Consider the following 18,118-nt stretch of genomic DNA (forward strand, 5'->3'; position numbering starts at 1 on the left):
ATGTGGTCTCTGTGCCCCTCTCGGTGGTACTATGCCGGCTGCTCATCCAGACTGCTCTCATGTCGGCTAGCTCCTCCTCCACTCCATTGTGTCCTGGGCCTGACCACTCCACTGTGTCCTGGGCCTGACTCAAATGTATAGAAGTCTGTGATGCGTCGCTGTGCCCGGTCATCCTCTATGTCGTGTGGTGGTCTGGCCATCCCTTGCTGCTCTCTGATCTGTTGCAGAAGTGTCTCCCTGTGCTGACGCATCTCCATCAGATAAAGCCCGATAGAGACTTGGTCATGGAAATGGATCAGTTGTGACAAAGGGCCGAAGCCACTCCCCTCTAGGTAGAGACAATGGTAGTGCCCCTAAATCTCGTAGTAGGCTGGACAAACACAAAGAAAATGCTCCTTTGTCTCAACTGCCCCCAGCGTACATAGCATGCAGACCCACTGCTCTTTGGGTATACCTGTTGCTCTCCCTGCCTCGATCCTCAGTTGATGGGACGAAACCCGCATCTGACCTTTGGCAATCCTCAGTGCATGGGAGACTCCTCTGTCCTCGAGATACTGGGGTCTGGTGATGAATCCCTCCTCTGATACTCTCAAGAAGTGGTCGTGATAAAACTGGGTCTTGGTGGGGAGCTCTTGGTCCTCCCCCCAGTCCGGGATGTATGAAGCTGGAGGAGGTCTAACCGTATGATACGGTTGATCTCATCTCTCGGGATCGACTCGGGAGGCGTATCCATGCTGTACTGAACGGGGGGAAGCCTGTCCATCTGCTGTGTGTGTGTGTGTGTGTGAGAGAGAGAGAGAGAGAGAGAGAGAGAGAGAGAGAGAGAGAGAGAGAGAGAGATTAATGTCTGCGAGAGGCCTCGCGGTCCTATGAGACAAATTGCGAACCCAAGAAGTACCTCATATAAGCCACTGAGGGCTGAAGCAAAGGGTTCACTTAGACCCTAGTGAGCAAAGGAAGACACTAGAGTAGCAAAGTAACATAAGCGTGTCAGCGCTCAGGGGTAGCACTCCTAGTACGTGCTCAGGTTCCATATATCCAGGTAACCTGGTAGGCACTTTAATGAGATGTGAGAAGCTCTCGTATCTGTGTTTGTTGAGCTGTCTCGCGACGTGGGGGAGGGTGTGGTCTCCTCGGTCTCTGGATCCAGAGAGCTACGTCAAGCGTGATGCCTCTTCTCTGGCAGTCACCTTTGAGAAGGGAGGAGATAGGCCAGACCTCGATCGTGTGTACTCTGGGCTTTCTCCGTGTCGTACGTGAAGAGTGTGTCACTTGTTTGACCACATCTTGGTGGACAGTCTTGCTACTGATCCATGATGCTCTCATCTCATCAAGCTCCTCTCCCTCAGCTACACTGGCAACTGACTCCGATGCATAGAAGTTTGTGACAAAAGTTTGTGATCTGTCGATGGTGATCTGTGGCATCAGTCCATGTTGCTCTCTGGTCTGTCGCATCAATGTGTCTCTCTGTCGGCGCATCTCAAGCAGGTAGAGCCCAACACAGATCATGAAAATATATCAACCATGTGAGTGGACCAAAGCCATGCCCCTCCTGAAAGAGAGAGTGATATCGTTCTCGGATCTCATAGTAGACCGGACAGACACATAGAAAATGCTCCTCCGTCTCGATCTCTCCCATCTGGCATAGTGTGCAAGTCCTCTGTTCTCTGGGAGGCCTGCAGCTCTCCCAGTCTCAATCCGCAGCAGCTGATGTGACGAGACTCGTATCTGACCAATGGCGATCCTTAGTGCATGTGAAACTCTCCTATCCTCAAGATATTGAGGTCTGATGACAAGACCGTGCTCCGAGACCCTCAGGAAGTGATCATGGTAGAACTGGAGCTTGGTGGAGAGATCCTCTCCCCCCCAAGCCCTAGATGTATGGAGCTGGAGGAGGTCCAACCATATGATACGGTTGATCTCATCTCGTGGGATCATCTCGGGTGGTGCGTCTAGGCTGCACTGAAAGGGAAGAAGTCTGTCCATCTGAATGCCGTGACTACCAAACCATGTGGATATCCGTGCGTACCATGCCGTATCAACACCACTCTCTGCTAGTCACATGGAGGATTCAAGTGCTAACCAAGGTAGTCTCCCTTGGGGTAGGGTCCAAACTCTGTGGAGGAATGTCTCTGTTTGGAAGATGGCATCAACTTGGAGAGGGGTCATGGCGAACTTTGCCTGTATAATCTGATGGGGGATTGAGGGTTTACTCCGAATCATCCTGGATCCCATGGTCACCTGCAATCTCTCAAATCTCTTCCACTCCGTCGCTGAAATATCACTCCCCCAAAAAGGTGTTGCGTACATGGCAGTTAGTTTCATTTGTGTGTCGAAGAGCCAACCCTTCGTCGGGGGGTCCTGGAAGTGTGCCTGGAAGCATCTCCTCTCTAGTCGAGCCAGAGCACCCCGTCCTTGTGTGAGTCGCGCCATACCCGCATGGATCGTCGTGAAACCTGGTCCAATGAACACTATCCCCAAATATGTGTAGCACTGCACTATCTCCACAGGCTCGCCACGGTTTGTGAAACTATGATGATGGGACGCTGCTCGTGAGGTGTTGAAGACCATTACCTTGGTCTTCCCAAGGTTAACTGTTAAGTCTCTCTCCTTGCAGAACACCTCCAGAGCCTCTAGATGTCTCTGCAGCCCTCCTGCTGAGGATGATATGAGGACTATGTCATCGACATACAACAATATCTGTACCATTAGGTTCGCTAGGAGCGTCTCCACCTAGTCCATCGACAAAAGAAGTGATTATGTCAATATAGAGCCCGAAGAGAGTTGGTGATAGGGGACAGCCTTGCTTAACTCCGATGGTGCTCTCAATCTAGTCTGATAAGCCTCCTGGGGCACGTATCCTCCCTCTGGCAGACTCATATAGACTCTTGACCCCCCAAATCATGATATCTGAGAGCCGTAACTCTTGTAGCCTCCTGATCATGCGAGGGCGTGGGACAGTGTCAAATGCCTTACGAAAATCTACGAAGCAAGTGTAGATATGCTGACGCCTCGACTTCGCCTCAATAATAGCCCTCAGGGTGAAAATGTGATCCAGGGTGGAGTGCTGTCTTCGAAATCCTACCTGCCCAAGTGCCCGCTGTCCATGACCCTCTGTGGCTGCTGATCTCCCTCTCTAGGACCGATCCATATATCTTAGCCAAAGTGTGGCCAATCATAAGAGTATGGTAATTCCGAGTGTCCATGGGATCACTTGCCTTGTGTATCGGTACTATGGTGGTTGGTGCTCCAGGTAGGTGAGAAGCCATGGCATACGGCATGATTGAACAGCTGTGCTAATATCGGGGTCAGGATCTCTTGCCCATGCGCAAAATGCTCAGTGCGTAGTCCCTCATGATCCGGTGATCGTCGGTTATGAAGCCGAAGAAGGGCACAACTCGTATATTTTGCGAAGTAAACAGATGACATGTGGTGGGTCTGGGCATAGAGGACATATCAGGTGGTGCCTAACCTGGGACATCATACAAAGAGCAAGCGTATGTGTGCTAGACTGCGGGATATGTGATGGGAATGGGTGACTTCCCTTTTGATAGGAGTCTCCATCCCGTGGTAGGATCTCCTCCGCGAAAAGAATTGATCACCTCATCCATCCTGTGCATGAGGAAAGCCCGCTTCTTATGCCGTGTCACTCGGCGTGAGATTCGGTGTGCCTTTGGTGGAGTCAAATATCCCAGTGCTATCTCACGTGTAAGGTGGGCTCTCACTCATGATCAAACCATGGATTTTGGGGCATCTTCTTATTTGGAACACGTGCAGATTGTATCGTGGGAAAGGATTTGGCGGCAACATCCTGTATCACCGATATAAGAGTGTCTGATGCATGAAATGCTCCTGTGTCTCAACCTCCTGCATGTCACACAGTGTGCATATGCGCCTCTCCCTGGGTAACCGCTCTGCTCTGTCGCTCTCGATACGAAGTTTGTGAGAAGAGATCCGGAACTGCCCAAGAGAGATCCTCAGCGAGTGGGGTAGGTGAATCTGCGTGTATCCTGGTGGATCAAATGATGGCTCGAGATGTATTGAAGATTATAACCTTGGTTTTACCCAAGTTGACCTTCAAATCATGAGACTCACAAAAGGACTGTAGTGCGTCAAGGTGTCTCTGGAGCCCCTCTGCTGAGGAAGACAAGAGAGCCACGTCATCTACGTAAAGCAATATTTGGATCAGCGTGCCCACGAGAGAGCAACCTGTCCCACCTTGTGCCTGCATCACTGTCTTGAGCTTGTCGATGTAGAGGCCAAACAAGGTAGGTGATATTGGGCACCCTTGTTTGACCCCGATAGTGCTCATGATCTTGTCTGTCCATCCAGATCTTGTCTGGACTCTGCGTGAAACTCGCTCATAAAGTGCCATGACAGCATCTCCTGGTCATAACCCAAATCCTGTAGGCGACATATGAGGCGGGCTCTCAGAACAGTGTCAAATGCCTTGCGGAAATCCACAAAGCAACAGTAAACCCTCTGCTTCCGTGCCCTTGCCTCCTTGATGATACATCTGAGCGTGAGAATATGGTCCATGGTCCCATGATCTCATCTGAAACCAGCCTGTCCCGTTGCTCTGAGTCCTCGACTCTCTGCAAATCTGCTGACCTCAGAATCAAGTACTGATGCATAAATCTTGGACATGACATGTCCAATCATAATGGTCCTGTAGTTCTCTGGTTTCATGGGATCCCCTGCCTTGTGGATGGGTGAGATAGTGTTGATGGTCCAGGTGCGTGGAAACCCTAAGCAGACAGCTTCATTAAATAGCTTGGCTAAGATCGGGGCTAGGAGGTTAATCCCATATGCAATAAATTCAGTGCATAGTCCCCCATGATCCTTCACTCGGCCATTATGAAGTTTCATTACGGCATCCTTTACCCCCCCCTAGTGAAGAGGGTGCAGGATGTGGGGCGTGGCATATGTGATAGGTTAGGGGCTGGCTGATTTGGGATATCATAGAGCGTGCGTGCATAATCAGACCATACCTAAGTGTCAGTGAGTGGTGGGGGGGGGACCGTCCCTCTAGAAATCTCCGCCAGAAGTTCTTAGAGTTGTTACTGAACAGAATGTTCAGTAGTTCCTCCTCGTTCCGGCGCACGAAGTCAAGTTTCTTCTTGCGTATCAGACGACGGTACTCGTGTAGTGTCTCTGGTTCGCTCGGAAGGCTGTTTTTTGTTTCGAATCTGAACTGACGGCGTAAAGCCTTACACTCATCATCGTACCAGCTATTACAGGGTACGGTCCCAGGTGGTGGTGGGCGGGTGGAGCGAGTGGTGTGGGGGAAGGTGTGAAGAGCGGCCTCGTGAAGTGAGCGAGTGACTAGGGCAGCACGATCCTCTAATAGGGGTATAAAGTCAATGTATGCAAGATAGATAGAGAGAGAGAGAGAGAGAGAGAGAGAGAGAGAGAGAGAGAGAGAGAGAGAGAGAGAAGTAGAAGTAGAGTCTATTAACGTCCTCGGGGAGCCAAAAATGACCCATGGGACCCGTCTCAGTACAATGTAAAATAGAGTCTCCTCAAGGAGAGGGGTCAGGAATCTATTAGTTCCTGACGCCAGGTAAAAAGACGAGTGATAAAAGATCCCAATGCTGCCGGAGAGGCAGTAGAGAGAACTGATGTTAGCTGAGCGGAGTCCTCCAGTATCTGGTGGTAGTCCTCTCTGATATGTGCATATCGGGGGCACTGTAGAGCCACATGTGCCTCCGTCTCAACTGTCTGCATGTCACAAAGGGTACAGACTCTAGCATGTCTGGGCTGATGCATCCAAGCTCCCTTCTCAATTGCAAATGTATGAGATCTGGTATGAAACTTGGCTATGTTTCTGCGCTATAGAAGGGGGATAGGTGTGCTAATATAAGGCTGAGCATGAGTCTCTATGGACATGTATGTAGACCAGCATGTGGGATTTATGTTGTCTTGGTAATATTCCAGCTTTACCCTCTTTTCACTTGTGAGCTAGTGAGTTTGCAAAGTGCTCAGTAAAGACAGTTGAAACTCTTGCATGGTGACCTTTTCAGGCGGCATGGTCAAATATGCTTTCACTTTCCATTTGCTGAACCATTTTCTTATGTCGGTTGCCGGTCCCGTACAGATGATCTTACTTTTGTGGTTCTTTTGAAGCTTTGTGCTGGCATTCCATGCTTTATGAGGCAACCTATCAGGTTGCATTTGCTGCACCTCTTATATTGACTTCATACCCCTTTTAGAGGATCGTGCTGCCCTTGTCACCCGCTCACTACACGAGGCTGCCATTCACGCTTTTCCCCACACCACCCACTCCACCCTCCCACCACCCCCTGGAACCGTACCCTGTAATAGTTGGTACGATGATGAGTGTAAGGCCTTACGCCGTCAACTCAGATTCGAAACCAAAAACAGTCTTCCGAGTGCACCAGATATGCTACGTGAATACCGTAGATTGGTACGGAGGAAGAAACTAGACTTCGTTCGTTGAAACGAGGAGGAGCTACATTTTGTCTCTAAGGACTTCTTGCAGAGATTTCTAGAAGAACGGTCCCCTCACCCACTCACTGACACCCAGATCTGGTTTGATTATGCACGCACACTTTATGACATCCCAAATCAGCCAGTCCCTAGCCTCTCACACATGCCTCATCCCACATCCTGCACCCTCTTCACTAGAGGAGGGATAAAGGATGCTGTACTGAAACTTCATAATGGCTGAGCGAAGGATCATGAGGGACTATGCACTGAGTTCATTGCATATGGGATTAACCTCCTAGCCCCGATCTTAGCAAAGCTTTTTAATGAAGCGGTTTATTTGGGATTTCCACACACTTGGACCATTAACACTATCTCACCCATCCACAAGGCAGGGGATCCCATGAGCCCGAAGAACTACAGGACCATTATGATTGGACATGTCATGTCCAAGATTTATGCATCAGTACTTAACTCCGAGGTTAGCAGACTTGCAGAGTGTCGAGGACTCAGAGGAGCAGGACAGGCCGGATTCCGGCGTGATCATGGAATCATGGACCACATTCTGACGCTCAGATGTATCATCGAGGAGGCGAGGTCACGGAAGCAGAGGGTTTATTGTTGCATTGTGGATTTTCGCAAGGCATTTGACACGGTCCCGAGAGCCCGCCTCATACGGTGCCTACAGGACTTGGGTTATGACTAGGAGATCATTTGGGCTGTCATGGCACTTTACGAGAGAGTTTCTGGCAGAGTGAGTGCCTACAGGACTTGGGTTATGACTAGGAGATCATTTGAGCTCACACTTTCAGGATCCACGCACCAAGGGGTTGCTTTTTGACTCCTTGGCTCGCCCAGTGGGGATGTATGACAGCCCTTGTTGGGGGCCAGACTTGTCGGATACATAGTGGGCCCACGTGGAGTGGCTACAGGTTCTCATGCTATCACGGATGATTTGTGGTAAGTCATCCGTTCCTCACCAGATCATTCAGGCTGAGTTTGGGTCACCCCCTTTACAGCTAGATGCTGCATTTTAGGTCATCACATATCTGTACCGAGTTAGGGAATATGGGGATTATACCTCGGGGCGTAGCAGGCTACCATGGATAGCTCTATCCTCTTCTATGGCACTTGCAGCAGGAGGAGATCAGAGGTGCTGGTATGCACGTACAGAGAGATGGTTTGAGCGACTGGGGCTCCACATGGATAGACTACCTCCCTTCCAGTATAGCATGGATGCTCCGTTCTCTCCCCTCTTATCACACGAGGTCAACCAGGTTATCCGTGAGGATCTACTACAGCTACACACTTTTCGGACCTGGTTGGAACTGAGTGAACTCCGAGTGAAGCTTAGCTTCTACAGAGATCACTTCTTACATATCATAGCGAAGGGTTTCATTGACCCACCAGGATACACACAGATTCACCTACCCCACTCGATGAGGATCTCTCTTGGGCGGTTCCGGGTCTCTTCACACAGACTTCGCATTGAGAGCAGTAGAGCAGAGCGACTACCCAGGGAGTGGCGCATATGCACACTATGTGACATACAGGAGGTTGAGATAGAGGAGCATTTCATCTTCAAGTGTCCTGTGTACTATGAGATCCGAGGACGTTTCCACTGCCTCTTCAGAGATAGTTATGGGATTTTAGCCCATTTCCTCTCCTACCCAGACTAGCGGTGTTTGGCAGGTTTCATTCATGAGGCACTTAGATACCGCGAGAGGATACTCCAAGCACGGAGACAGGAGCAGACTTCTTCCTCGGCTCTGCGCCCCTCTCTCGGTGGTAATGTGCCGGCTGCTCATCCAGACTGCTCTCATATCGGCTAGCTCCTCTTCCTCCACTCCATTATGTCCGGGGGCTGACTCAAATGTATAGAAGTCTGTGACGTGCCGTTGTGCCCCATCACCCTCTATGTCTTGTAGTGGTCTGACCATCCCCTCCTGCTCTCTGATCTATCGTAGAAGCGTCTCCCTGTGTCGCCGCATTCCATCAGATAAAGCCCGATACAGATATGGAAGAGACAGTGGTAGCGTCCCTGAATCTCGTAGTAGGTTGGGAAAACACAAAGAAAATGCTCCTTTGTCTAGGTAGAGACTGTGGTAGCATTCCCGAATCTCGTAGTAGGCTTGGAAAACACAAAGAAAATGCTCCTTTGTCTCAACCGCCCCTAGCGTACATAGCGTACAGACCCGTTGCTCTCTAGGTATACCTGCTGCTCTCCCTGCCTGAATCCTCAGCTGATGGGATGAAACCCGCACCCGCATCTGACCAATGGCAATCCTCAGTGCATGAGATACTCATCTATCCTTGAGATATTGGGGTCTAATAATGAATCCCTCCTCTGATACTCTCAAGAAGTGGTCGCGATAAAACTAGGTCTTAGTGGGAAGCTCCTGGCCCCCCCCCCCCCCCCCCAAGTCCGGGATGTGTGAGGCTGTAGGAGGTCTAACCGTATGATACGGTTGATCTCATCTCGCGGGATCGACTCAGGAGGTGCATGCATGCTGTACTGAAAGGGGGGAAGCCTGTCCATCTGGATACCGTGCCTGGCAAGCCATGTAGATATGCGTGCATACCATGTGTCTGCCCCGCTCTCTGCGAGTCGTCTGGATGACTCTAGGGCCAACCTTGGAAGTCTCCAATGGAGAGAGATCTGTGCACATATGCACACAAGTACACAGTACTCTACATACACTACATAGATGCATACATCAACAATATAGAAATACTTTTTTTGCTTTTACGGCTCCCCAACACCCTTGTTCTGGTCTCTTCCTTTTGGTGGTGGTACTGTTTTTTGCATAGAGTACAGAAATATTTTCATTGATGCCTTGAACATTGATGTTGTTCTGGGTATTATCAAGTGAGTGGAGCAGATGGGTTGAATGCATTGTGTCTCTTCTTGTTTAGGTGGTTTAACGTTTGAAGGTTCTTTGGATTGTGCATAAGTATTTGATAGGATATACTGTTTTGATTGGTAGTTCCAAAGATGCTAAAGCTGTACCTTTAGATGTTGACTGATTCAGGAGCACAAATCGTTTTGAATACAGGAGCTTAGATTTATCAAAGAGGATGCTGCAAGTAAAGAAGATCACTATTCTCTTGAAGTTGTAACAGTGAGTTTCTTTGATAAAAGTTCTCCCAGATGCCTCCCTTGTGGTTGCTTCTCATCATCATTGGTGCCATGCTAAAGTGTATAGGAATTGGGAACACTTGCGAAACTTCTGGTTCTTTTTGGAAAAGTTAAAGTAAAAGGAAGAGGAAGTTTTCAGCAGAGACACCATATCACAGTATAGGGTTTGTTGAAATCTTATCATAACATTATTTTCAAAATTTATTGATTCCATTTGGATTATGCTTTTTCTAGACCCTCTACTATTTTTTAAAATTATGTGTATATGTGTGTGTGTGTGTGTTTGTATGCATATGCATATATATGTATGTATGTATGTATGTGTAAGGTGGGGCCGCACAATTTGTTTTTTGGCTGGAGGAGCGCTGCCGCTCTTTACTTAGAACCTGTAGCATCATCTCTCAAGTGTTTCATTCATAAGTTCTCTTGGTGCAAACGATGGTGCTCTATGAATGCCAGGCTTGGGCACGTGGACTCTCTAGGGAATACTAGAAAAGAGTAGGGGCACAAAAAATGTTTCTCGTAGGAGAGTTGGAAATCAAGCTACAAACCCCTTACCCCATCATGCTAGGAGGAAGGGGAAGCACCATGTGAACACATACGGTACCTCAGCACGGTGGTTAAGATGTTTGCAAATATACTCCCACAGATTGCTATGGATGCAACAAAAGACAATGGCTGGTAAAAGGAGGAACTAATTGGCTGGAGTTTTGGGGATAAATGCCATAGGTCTGCTTGAGAGAATTGGCAAGAAAGAAAATATTGGATGTGCTATGGCATGAACCAAAAGAGAAAATGGAATTTTACAAGAAAGAGATGAATTCTATGCTGAATTATTGGAGATGATATTATATCTCAGTATTCAAGACATATAATATGCAGAATGAGGACCGGCTCACATGATCTAGAAGTGGAAAGCGGCAGGTGAAAAAGTCTAATGCTCATGAGAAGACATAATATGCAAGATATGCCCAGTAGGTTAAGTAGAAAGTGAAAAACACACATTTCATTAATGTCGACCTTGTACGCACATCAGGGAGAAACACAAGGGAAGAACACACACTTCATCCTTGTTGAGCTTGTATACACATCAGGGAGAAAGACAGTATTGAAGCCATTTCATTCAACAATCTTCAAGACACCAGCCAAACAGCTAGTATCATGAAGAGGTTTTTGTTGGGAGTTCATCCTCATGAGAGACTTAGTGACTAAGTTCTAGAGGAGGTTGTTATACTTGAGCATTGATTGGTCATTGTGATCAATCAAGGGCTTTGATTGGATCATCACCAAACTCACGTGTAGTCAGTGCATAGTGAGACATGTGGCTGGCAATAGCTTGCATGCAAGATGTGGAAGTTCCTAGTGGCGGTTCGCATGGCTCTTGGCAATGGACGAGGTGGCAATCGACTCTTCTGGCTCCTATATATCTGCAAGAACATGACCTCTGAGGTCCTTTTACCGACCTGAGCAGGTCTGGGTGTGCGTGTGTGTCATGAGAGTCGGTGTAGAGGTTTTACTTGTAGAGATGATTGTGGAACTGTTGTGGTCGCCATGTTCTTGTGAGCTCCAACAAGGTCGGTCGACCTGAGGAGACTTCCATGGCAATTTTGGTAGATTGAGTTGTTTCTTGTCATTTTATGTGAAGCTGATCGTCATTTTATGTAGTCCAATTGTCTTTTACTTCATGAGAAGCAAGTTGTTTGTGTGCCAATTTCCTTCAGTTTTTGGGCATTGACATGAAATCTTGGACTTGGCACACAAGCTAGCCAGACAAGTACTAGTCTCATAGATAGGCATATAACATCTAACAGATATTCTCAGGCCTGTTATGAGCATTACTGGTGGATTATTGGATCTGTCCCATAGACCTGTTGGGTCTCCAATGGGCATTGATACAAACCATATCATATCGTATCATCTCTCTCTCTCTCTCTCTCTCTCTACACACACACACACACACTTTTTTTTTTTTTTTTGGTATACACACACACACACACACACACACACTCACTTTTTTTATATAGTGAAATCTTATATTTCTTTGTGGGAAACCTCAGAAGAGGTGAAAACCCATGATGAAGTACAAAAGTAAAACGATTACAAGTAGGCCCTTGGGAAAAACCAGGAGGCTAAGTGAAAGCTAAAACAGTAAAAAAGTTTACAAGTCACTAGGGGAGGCATCCAGTAGAATATCCTCCACAGTGAGATTGTTTGCATTGTAAAGGAACCACATCACCATCAATAAAATGAAGGTGTTTTTTACCCTTGTGATTCTTTTTAAGATAAGCAGGCACCCAAAATTTTTGAATCACAGGGTCAAAAACCTGTCGCAACCAAGGATGGAAAGTATCCAGGGAAAATGGAGAGGCAGGAGCCAGATCCGACAATGGTGTAGCATCTGTATTCAGTCCAGCAGTAGCATCCATAGTATTAACCCCAGTCTGATTATGTTTGGCTTGCAAATCCACATCTGTTGCCACTACACAATCATGAACTATATCCAAAGGAGAAAGATCCACTTGCAATTCAATAGAGTCTCTCATCAACCAGTAAGGCCTGCTGAGAGTTAATTCCAACCAAGGAGGATTGTTGGGCTGAAGAGGACTCTTGAGAATCGGAAGCATTAACACCAGAAGATTGCCGTGTTTCAAGCATAAGTGTATCCGGCATTGACAGAGCCTGAAACGGATTTGACAAAGGAACCAAAGGAGACGGTGAAATGATTTCTTTTCCTGGGGGGTGTACCCGTCTCCATTCTTTTCTTGTTGTGCTCAACTGTTGCATCTTATCGAAATGAAGAGGAGTAGTAGTCTGAGGAACAGAATGAGCAGATTGACATGATTGTGAAGGGCAGCTCCGAGCAAATTGACCAATTTGTCTACACTTGTAGCACGCATTTGAGAAGGAAGAAAAAGATAAGAGAATGCGAAGAGGATCTTCCAAACCATTATCAATATCCAAACATGAAGGCTCCATATCCCACAAAATACAGATTCGGATCTCTCTGCTGAAGACCCAAAAATCCCGCTTCGGAATGCAATACTCTCCCCAAAAGAGCTGCAATAGAGGATATGTGCGGGAGGAGAGGTACCGGCAAGGCTTTTTTTTTTTTTGGCAAAAAGAGACTTCTATTAAGTATTAAAGAAAACCGTTAGAGCAAGCTCCATACGGGATACACCATGCAATGCATGAAAAGCTCAAGAGCCAAAGAGAGGATTGGGGCTGATAGTGCCATCTCAATCCAGTAGAAACCTCCGAGAAAAAGGGAGAACCCCTCCAAACTCGAAGAAATACAGTCCTCCTAGAAGAGGCTGCTCGTGAAAGGCCCTGCATGCTAGCCCATATGGCTATCAAAGTGTGAACCGTGTCAGTCCAAATACCCGTGAACACTTGTGAAGGGTGTATCTGGGTGCCATCCAAGGCCTCTGTACATCTGGCTCTCCAAATGTGGCAAGAGGAAATGCTAGCCAAAATCTCCCAAGAGGTGTCCACTGAAGCATGAGAAGCTTTGAAGGGAGTAAATGGTACATCGTGAAGAGAGCAGGGCTCTATCCCTTGCCGGCGGACCGAGAGTGCCCAAGAAGAAGGCTCACCCTCATAAAACACTTGGGGCCCAGTAAGGGATAACCATGCGACTAAGCCCCAAGTCATGAAGAAAGGGGAAGTATGAAAAATGCTGAGTATCCGAGCAACCCCTTTCCAAATAGTCCTCGCTCGATTGCAGTCCCAAAGGCAATGTCGCACTGACTCCTCTGCAGAATGATAGTGAGGGCAAGTGGGATCAGCCCCAAACCGTGATCTCCACAGGTTCACTGCAATCCCTCCATGATTAGAAAGCCAAAAGAAAAGAGTGATCTTTCTATTTCTGAGGGATTTCCAGAGCCTCCTCAAGAAATTCCTACGCAAATCTGCGGTGATGAAGAAGCTGTCCCAATGGGGGGCTCTGGAGGGAATCCAATCCCTACTGCTCAGCTGAAATCTCCTTGCATTATCAACCGTGAAACGAAAGAAGGGAATCCCCCTCTCTCGGTGCCCATGATCTACCCACTCCCACTCTCCTGGGTCCCACTGCAAGCACCTGATAGGTGCACCTCTATATAACCACAATCTCCAGGATCCCAAGGCCAAGAGCAGAGGGTCGGGGTCTAAGTACTACTGCAAGCCCGCTCCATGGTCCACAAAACCAGCAATCTTGACAGGCTGAAAGGCAACCTTTAGAAGAATATCATCCGTGGATCTAGAGAGTATACCTCCATCCCCAACGTCAAAGACCAGTGCACCTTCCTCGAGACTTGGAAGAGCGTTCACTTGTAGAGGAACTGCTGTCCTAAAAAAAGCTCCCATCCAAGTGGTGGAAGTAATAGGCATCTCAACTGTCCATTCCACCGGGATGGCTGCATCTATCTGCTGAATCTTGCGTGCTACTTCTCTGAGGTGACTCACAGACTGTAGTCTCTGATCCTCAGGTAGCTTGATAAATGCCTTCCAAGTGCCTACTGTGTAGGCGGGGCCTGTCTCCCATCTAGACCACTGCATGTAATGGAAAGTGCTCAGTGGTCTGCCATGCTCATCAAGTATACAATCGGTCCAAATGATCGGCTGCCTATCAATCTCTTCGAGGGTAGAGGGCGGAGCCCTTTGAAGAGTGTTTCTGAAGCTCCCTCAAGCTTTCAAGATGGCAGTCATGAGAGGAGAGGCAGGAGATCTGAGAGGGGCGGAAGTAAAAATCCAGCGAGGGCTGTCCACCCAATCATCTCCCAAGGTAGGTGTGCAGGCCTGAATGCGTCCAAAAAAGAAATCCTTCCAAGGTTCCTGCCCAGGCATGAGTCCCCTCACTACCGCCTTACAAAGCACTGCCCTGCATTGCAAGTCCGGGTCTATGATATTAAGGCCCTCTTCACATGTAGGGAGAATAATGGTCTCCCAAGCCACCCTCGGTGCAACATCTGTTGTGCCAGCAAGTCCACTCCATACAAAATTCCTGACTGGTCTAATGAGTTGAGTGATGCAATCCCTAGACCGGCACCAGCAAGAACACACAAACCAGGCGGTGGCCAAAAGAACCTGGTTCACTACCACAACTCTAGATGCAAGGTCGAGTTTGGCTGAGCTCCAAAAAATGAGCTTTTTCCTTAAACTCTCAAGTACTGGGGCAAACTGCTGTGCTGGAGAGATGCCCAAGCCTACCTGGCATCCCAAATATCTGACAGGAACACCCCTCTGAATTCAGGAAAAGCCAATGTCAACTTCCTAGCCTGGAGTGTCCTCATCATTGATCCAAAAGCCAAAGGATTTATGCCAGTTAATGTGTGCCCCTGCAGCTGAGCAAAAGATATCCAAGGCTGTCCGGAAAGAATCAAGTGATTGCGAAGAGGCCTCAATAAAAATAGCAGTGTCATCAGCCAACTCACAGTCAAGACCACAAAAAGAAAGAGGAAGGGGGCTAAAGGGCATCCCTGACGAACTGACCTGGAAATTTGAAACCTGTCACCCCTTACCCCTCCGATCAAAACCTGGCTATGGGCTGATCTGTAAAGGGAGGCCACCCCTCCAATCCATGCATCTGAAAAAATCCAAGTCGTAGAAGAGTGCCCTCAAGAAAACCCCAATCTACTCTGTCATAGGCTTTCTCAAAGTCCAAGAGTAGAACTGCCAGCCTCTGCCTGCTCTGCATAGCCCACTCTGTGGCTTCCCAATAGGAAAAGATATTATTCAATATGCTCCTGCCATGCACAAAGCATGTCTGAGTATCATGGATGAGGTCTGGAAGAAGGGGCTGCAATTGGATGCTGATCGCCTTGGCAAGGATTTTGTATAGAGTGCCCAAAAGAGTGATGGGTCTCCAATGGGATACAAAATTTGTGTTGCCACCTTTCAGGATAAGGTGTATGAGTTCCTTGGTCAGTGAGTCAGGCATCTCACCCGAGTCCCAAATGCCCTGCAGGGCCAAAAGGCTGTAAAAAAAGATGGAGTAAGACCATCGGAACCAGGGCACTTGTCCTTATGAAGGGCGGAGAGAGCAGTCCTGAACTGTGTTGGTAAAGCGTGCATCAAGTGAGCATATCATCTCTAGTCTGATCAACACAGGTAAACTCTACCAAACTACATCTCTAGCCACATCTCTGGGCTGTGTGTCAAGATCTGCAGAAAGAAGGGAGGCATAAAAATCTGTCGCTAAGTGCATGACGGTATCTGGATGAGACTGCAAAACGCTGTCAGAGTCAATAAGCTGCCTGACACTCTCTCTAGTATGTCTGGGACCAAGTGTAGAAAAAAAGTGTTTATTGACTCTCCCTCCCATCTGTATACAAAAGGACTCCCGTGCATGAAAGGCATACTCTGCTTTCTGATCAAGCAATGTATGCAAGTGAGCCCTTGCTGCAGTAAGGCGCTCATGTATCCAAGCATTTGATGGTTGTCTCTGCTTCTCCCTCTGCAAGGCTGCCAACTACCAGTGGATACCATCTCCGGTTTGAGTACCTCACCTCGTCGAGCACTAGTGACAGAGTGATAAAAGTGGCTGATACTGGCAAGTGCTGTGGCCACGTGTGAAGGATCGGTCACCCCCCCTTGCAAGTGAGAAACCCAGATCTCCAAGACTACCTCTGTGAGTGTCTCATCTGTGTATAAGGCATTGGGGATCCTGATACTATGAGACCGTCCTCTCAGATGGGGCTCTGAGATAGACAAAACTTCCGGAAAATGGTCGGAGGTGGAATCACCAGGTGCAATGCAAACTGTCCCTCTCTATCAAGAGCCTAGTCATCCACACAATCCGAGCATGGATAGGCATCTGCACCCTACGATTCGACCACGAAAACAAAAGTGACTGAGATTGAATATGAAATGCATCATCTGACCAAACATTTTTGCCACTGAACCTGAACAAGAAGGCATCCCGAGCTGCTCTCTCGAGGGAATGAATACCACCTTCTCTGCCCCCTTGCTTATTGGATGGTGCCTCAACCATGTTAAAGTCACCTCCAATAATCCATGAATTTGCAATGTTAGCCCACGAGAGCAACTCTTTTCAAAAAAGAACACGGTCCCCTCTGTTGTTCAGAGCGTAGAGGTTGAGGAAACCAACCTTACGTCCGTCAATCAAAAGTAAAATCTAGTGGGCCTTGGAGGGGGTGATGGTACTGTGTCCAATGACCAGAGGGAGAATAGAATTTGAAATTGATATGCATGTACCTCCTCTGGTTCCCAAGGCAAGAAGCCAAAAAGTCCGGCTTGAAAGTAGCTTACCAGACTTGGAGCAAGAAAAAGAATGCCTAAGGAACCACCTGACACACCTAGATGGAGCTGATTCCTGATTAGCTGTCTGCGACGGCGATGAGGGATGCCGCCCAATCCTTGTACATTCCAACTGGCTATCCTCATCGGCGGGAGGAAGCGGGTTGGAATACCTTACCCGACCTGGTGGCGGAAAAAGAACCCTCCATCGGAGCTGACCTCTTGCCATACACACGAGGTCCAAGGGAAGGAAAGTCCACAGGTGAGAGAGAGAAAGATCTCTCAATAGGGATGCCGATAACTGGCTCTCCGAAAGTGGAAGGTACAAAATCATCATCTGGGAGGTCAGATAGGTCCTCAAGAGCGGAAAAGGAGTTCCGTCGAGCCAGTCCTGGGGAGGGGGTCCGAAGGATTCCTACCGAAACAGGGAGAGAATGTAAGACCCCCTTCCCTCTATCCACGGAAAGAGGCACCTGTACTGGGTCTTGATCAAGAAGTGTTGCGGACGAGGTGGCAACAACCTGGGCTGCTGAGGGAGGTACAGCTTGATCCTGGGGTTGAGTGGAAGAAGGCTCCTGAACACTAGGCTCCAAGGTGTTAGCCTCCCGAGGCTCCAAGGGGATAGCCTCCGAAGCGGTGGAAGTATGATCTGAAGTAGAGGGCCTAACCCACCGTGGGCCAGAGGTGGTGCGGGGTGCAGGAAGGACTCGAGCAACCCTAGGAGAAGGGGGAGCCCGTGTTTGAGGTAGTGCCTGTGGAGCGGTAGGTCGTGCTCCTGCTCTCTGTCGTAAGCTAGTACGAGCTGGTTGCTTTCTGGGCCTCTTTTTCTTCTTTGGGCAATCTCTGGTGAAGTGGCAATCTCTGGTGAAGTGCCCCGAGGATCTGCAAATCCTGCACTGGTCCTGCCGACCTGCAACCTCAAATCTCTGGTGGAAGAATGATCCATCGGGTGGTCATCTGAAATATTAGCGTCCTGGACAATGACCCTAACCCTAGGTACCCCATCCATCTTGACTGCCTCAGCAGTCGAAGAGGGATCGCCAGGAAGAGGGGGGATCTCTCCAATAACTGAAAGAAGCCGGTGAACCTGATGAAAACAGAAACTCCCTGCTTCTCCTCTTCAACTGGGTCAAAGCCCAGTTGTGAGGGAAACAAAAAGATCCTCCTGTAGCCTAGAAATAGAAACCCAGCCTGTAGCAAGTCTCTCGTGATGTTCGGGGAATCTAGGCACACCTGAAAGAAACCTCGTCCCAACAAACGAACATCCTTAAGGTGGGGGGCGAGCTCTTTGGGAAG

The 18,118-nt window shown here is 48.3% G+C and overlaps 1 protein-coding gene across 4 annotated transcripts in view; it reads left to right on the forward strand.

Moving 5' to 3' along the window:
- LOC147902058 (nuclear-pore anchor-like) overlaps positions 1–18,118 on the forward strand; it is a 194,651-nt gene that overhangs the window by 38,274 nt on the left and 138,259 nt on the right. For all 4 annotated transcript variants that reach the window (XR_015540999.1, XM_087374650.1, XM_087374651.1 and 1 more), the window contains exon 6: positions 9,504–9,569. Coding sequence is in view for 3 of the 4 variants with exons in the window: in XM_087374650.1 (XP_087230776.1) it covers positions 9,504–9,569 (66 nt within the window). In the remaining variant the exon portion in view is untranslated. The remainder of the gene's footprint in view (positions 1–9,503; positions 9,570–18,118) is intronic.

Source organism: Dipteris shenzhenensis, chromosome 5 (assembly GCF_047967505.1).
Source record: "Dipteris shenzhenensis isolate YYH24624 ecotype China chromosome 5, Dip_SZ_1.0, whole genome shotgun sequence".
Lineage (NCBI taxonomy): Eukaryota > Viridiplantae > Streptophyta > Polypodiopsida > Gleicheniales > Dipteridaceae > Dipteris > Dipteris shenzhenensis.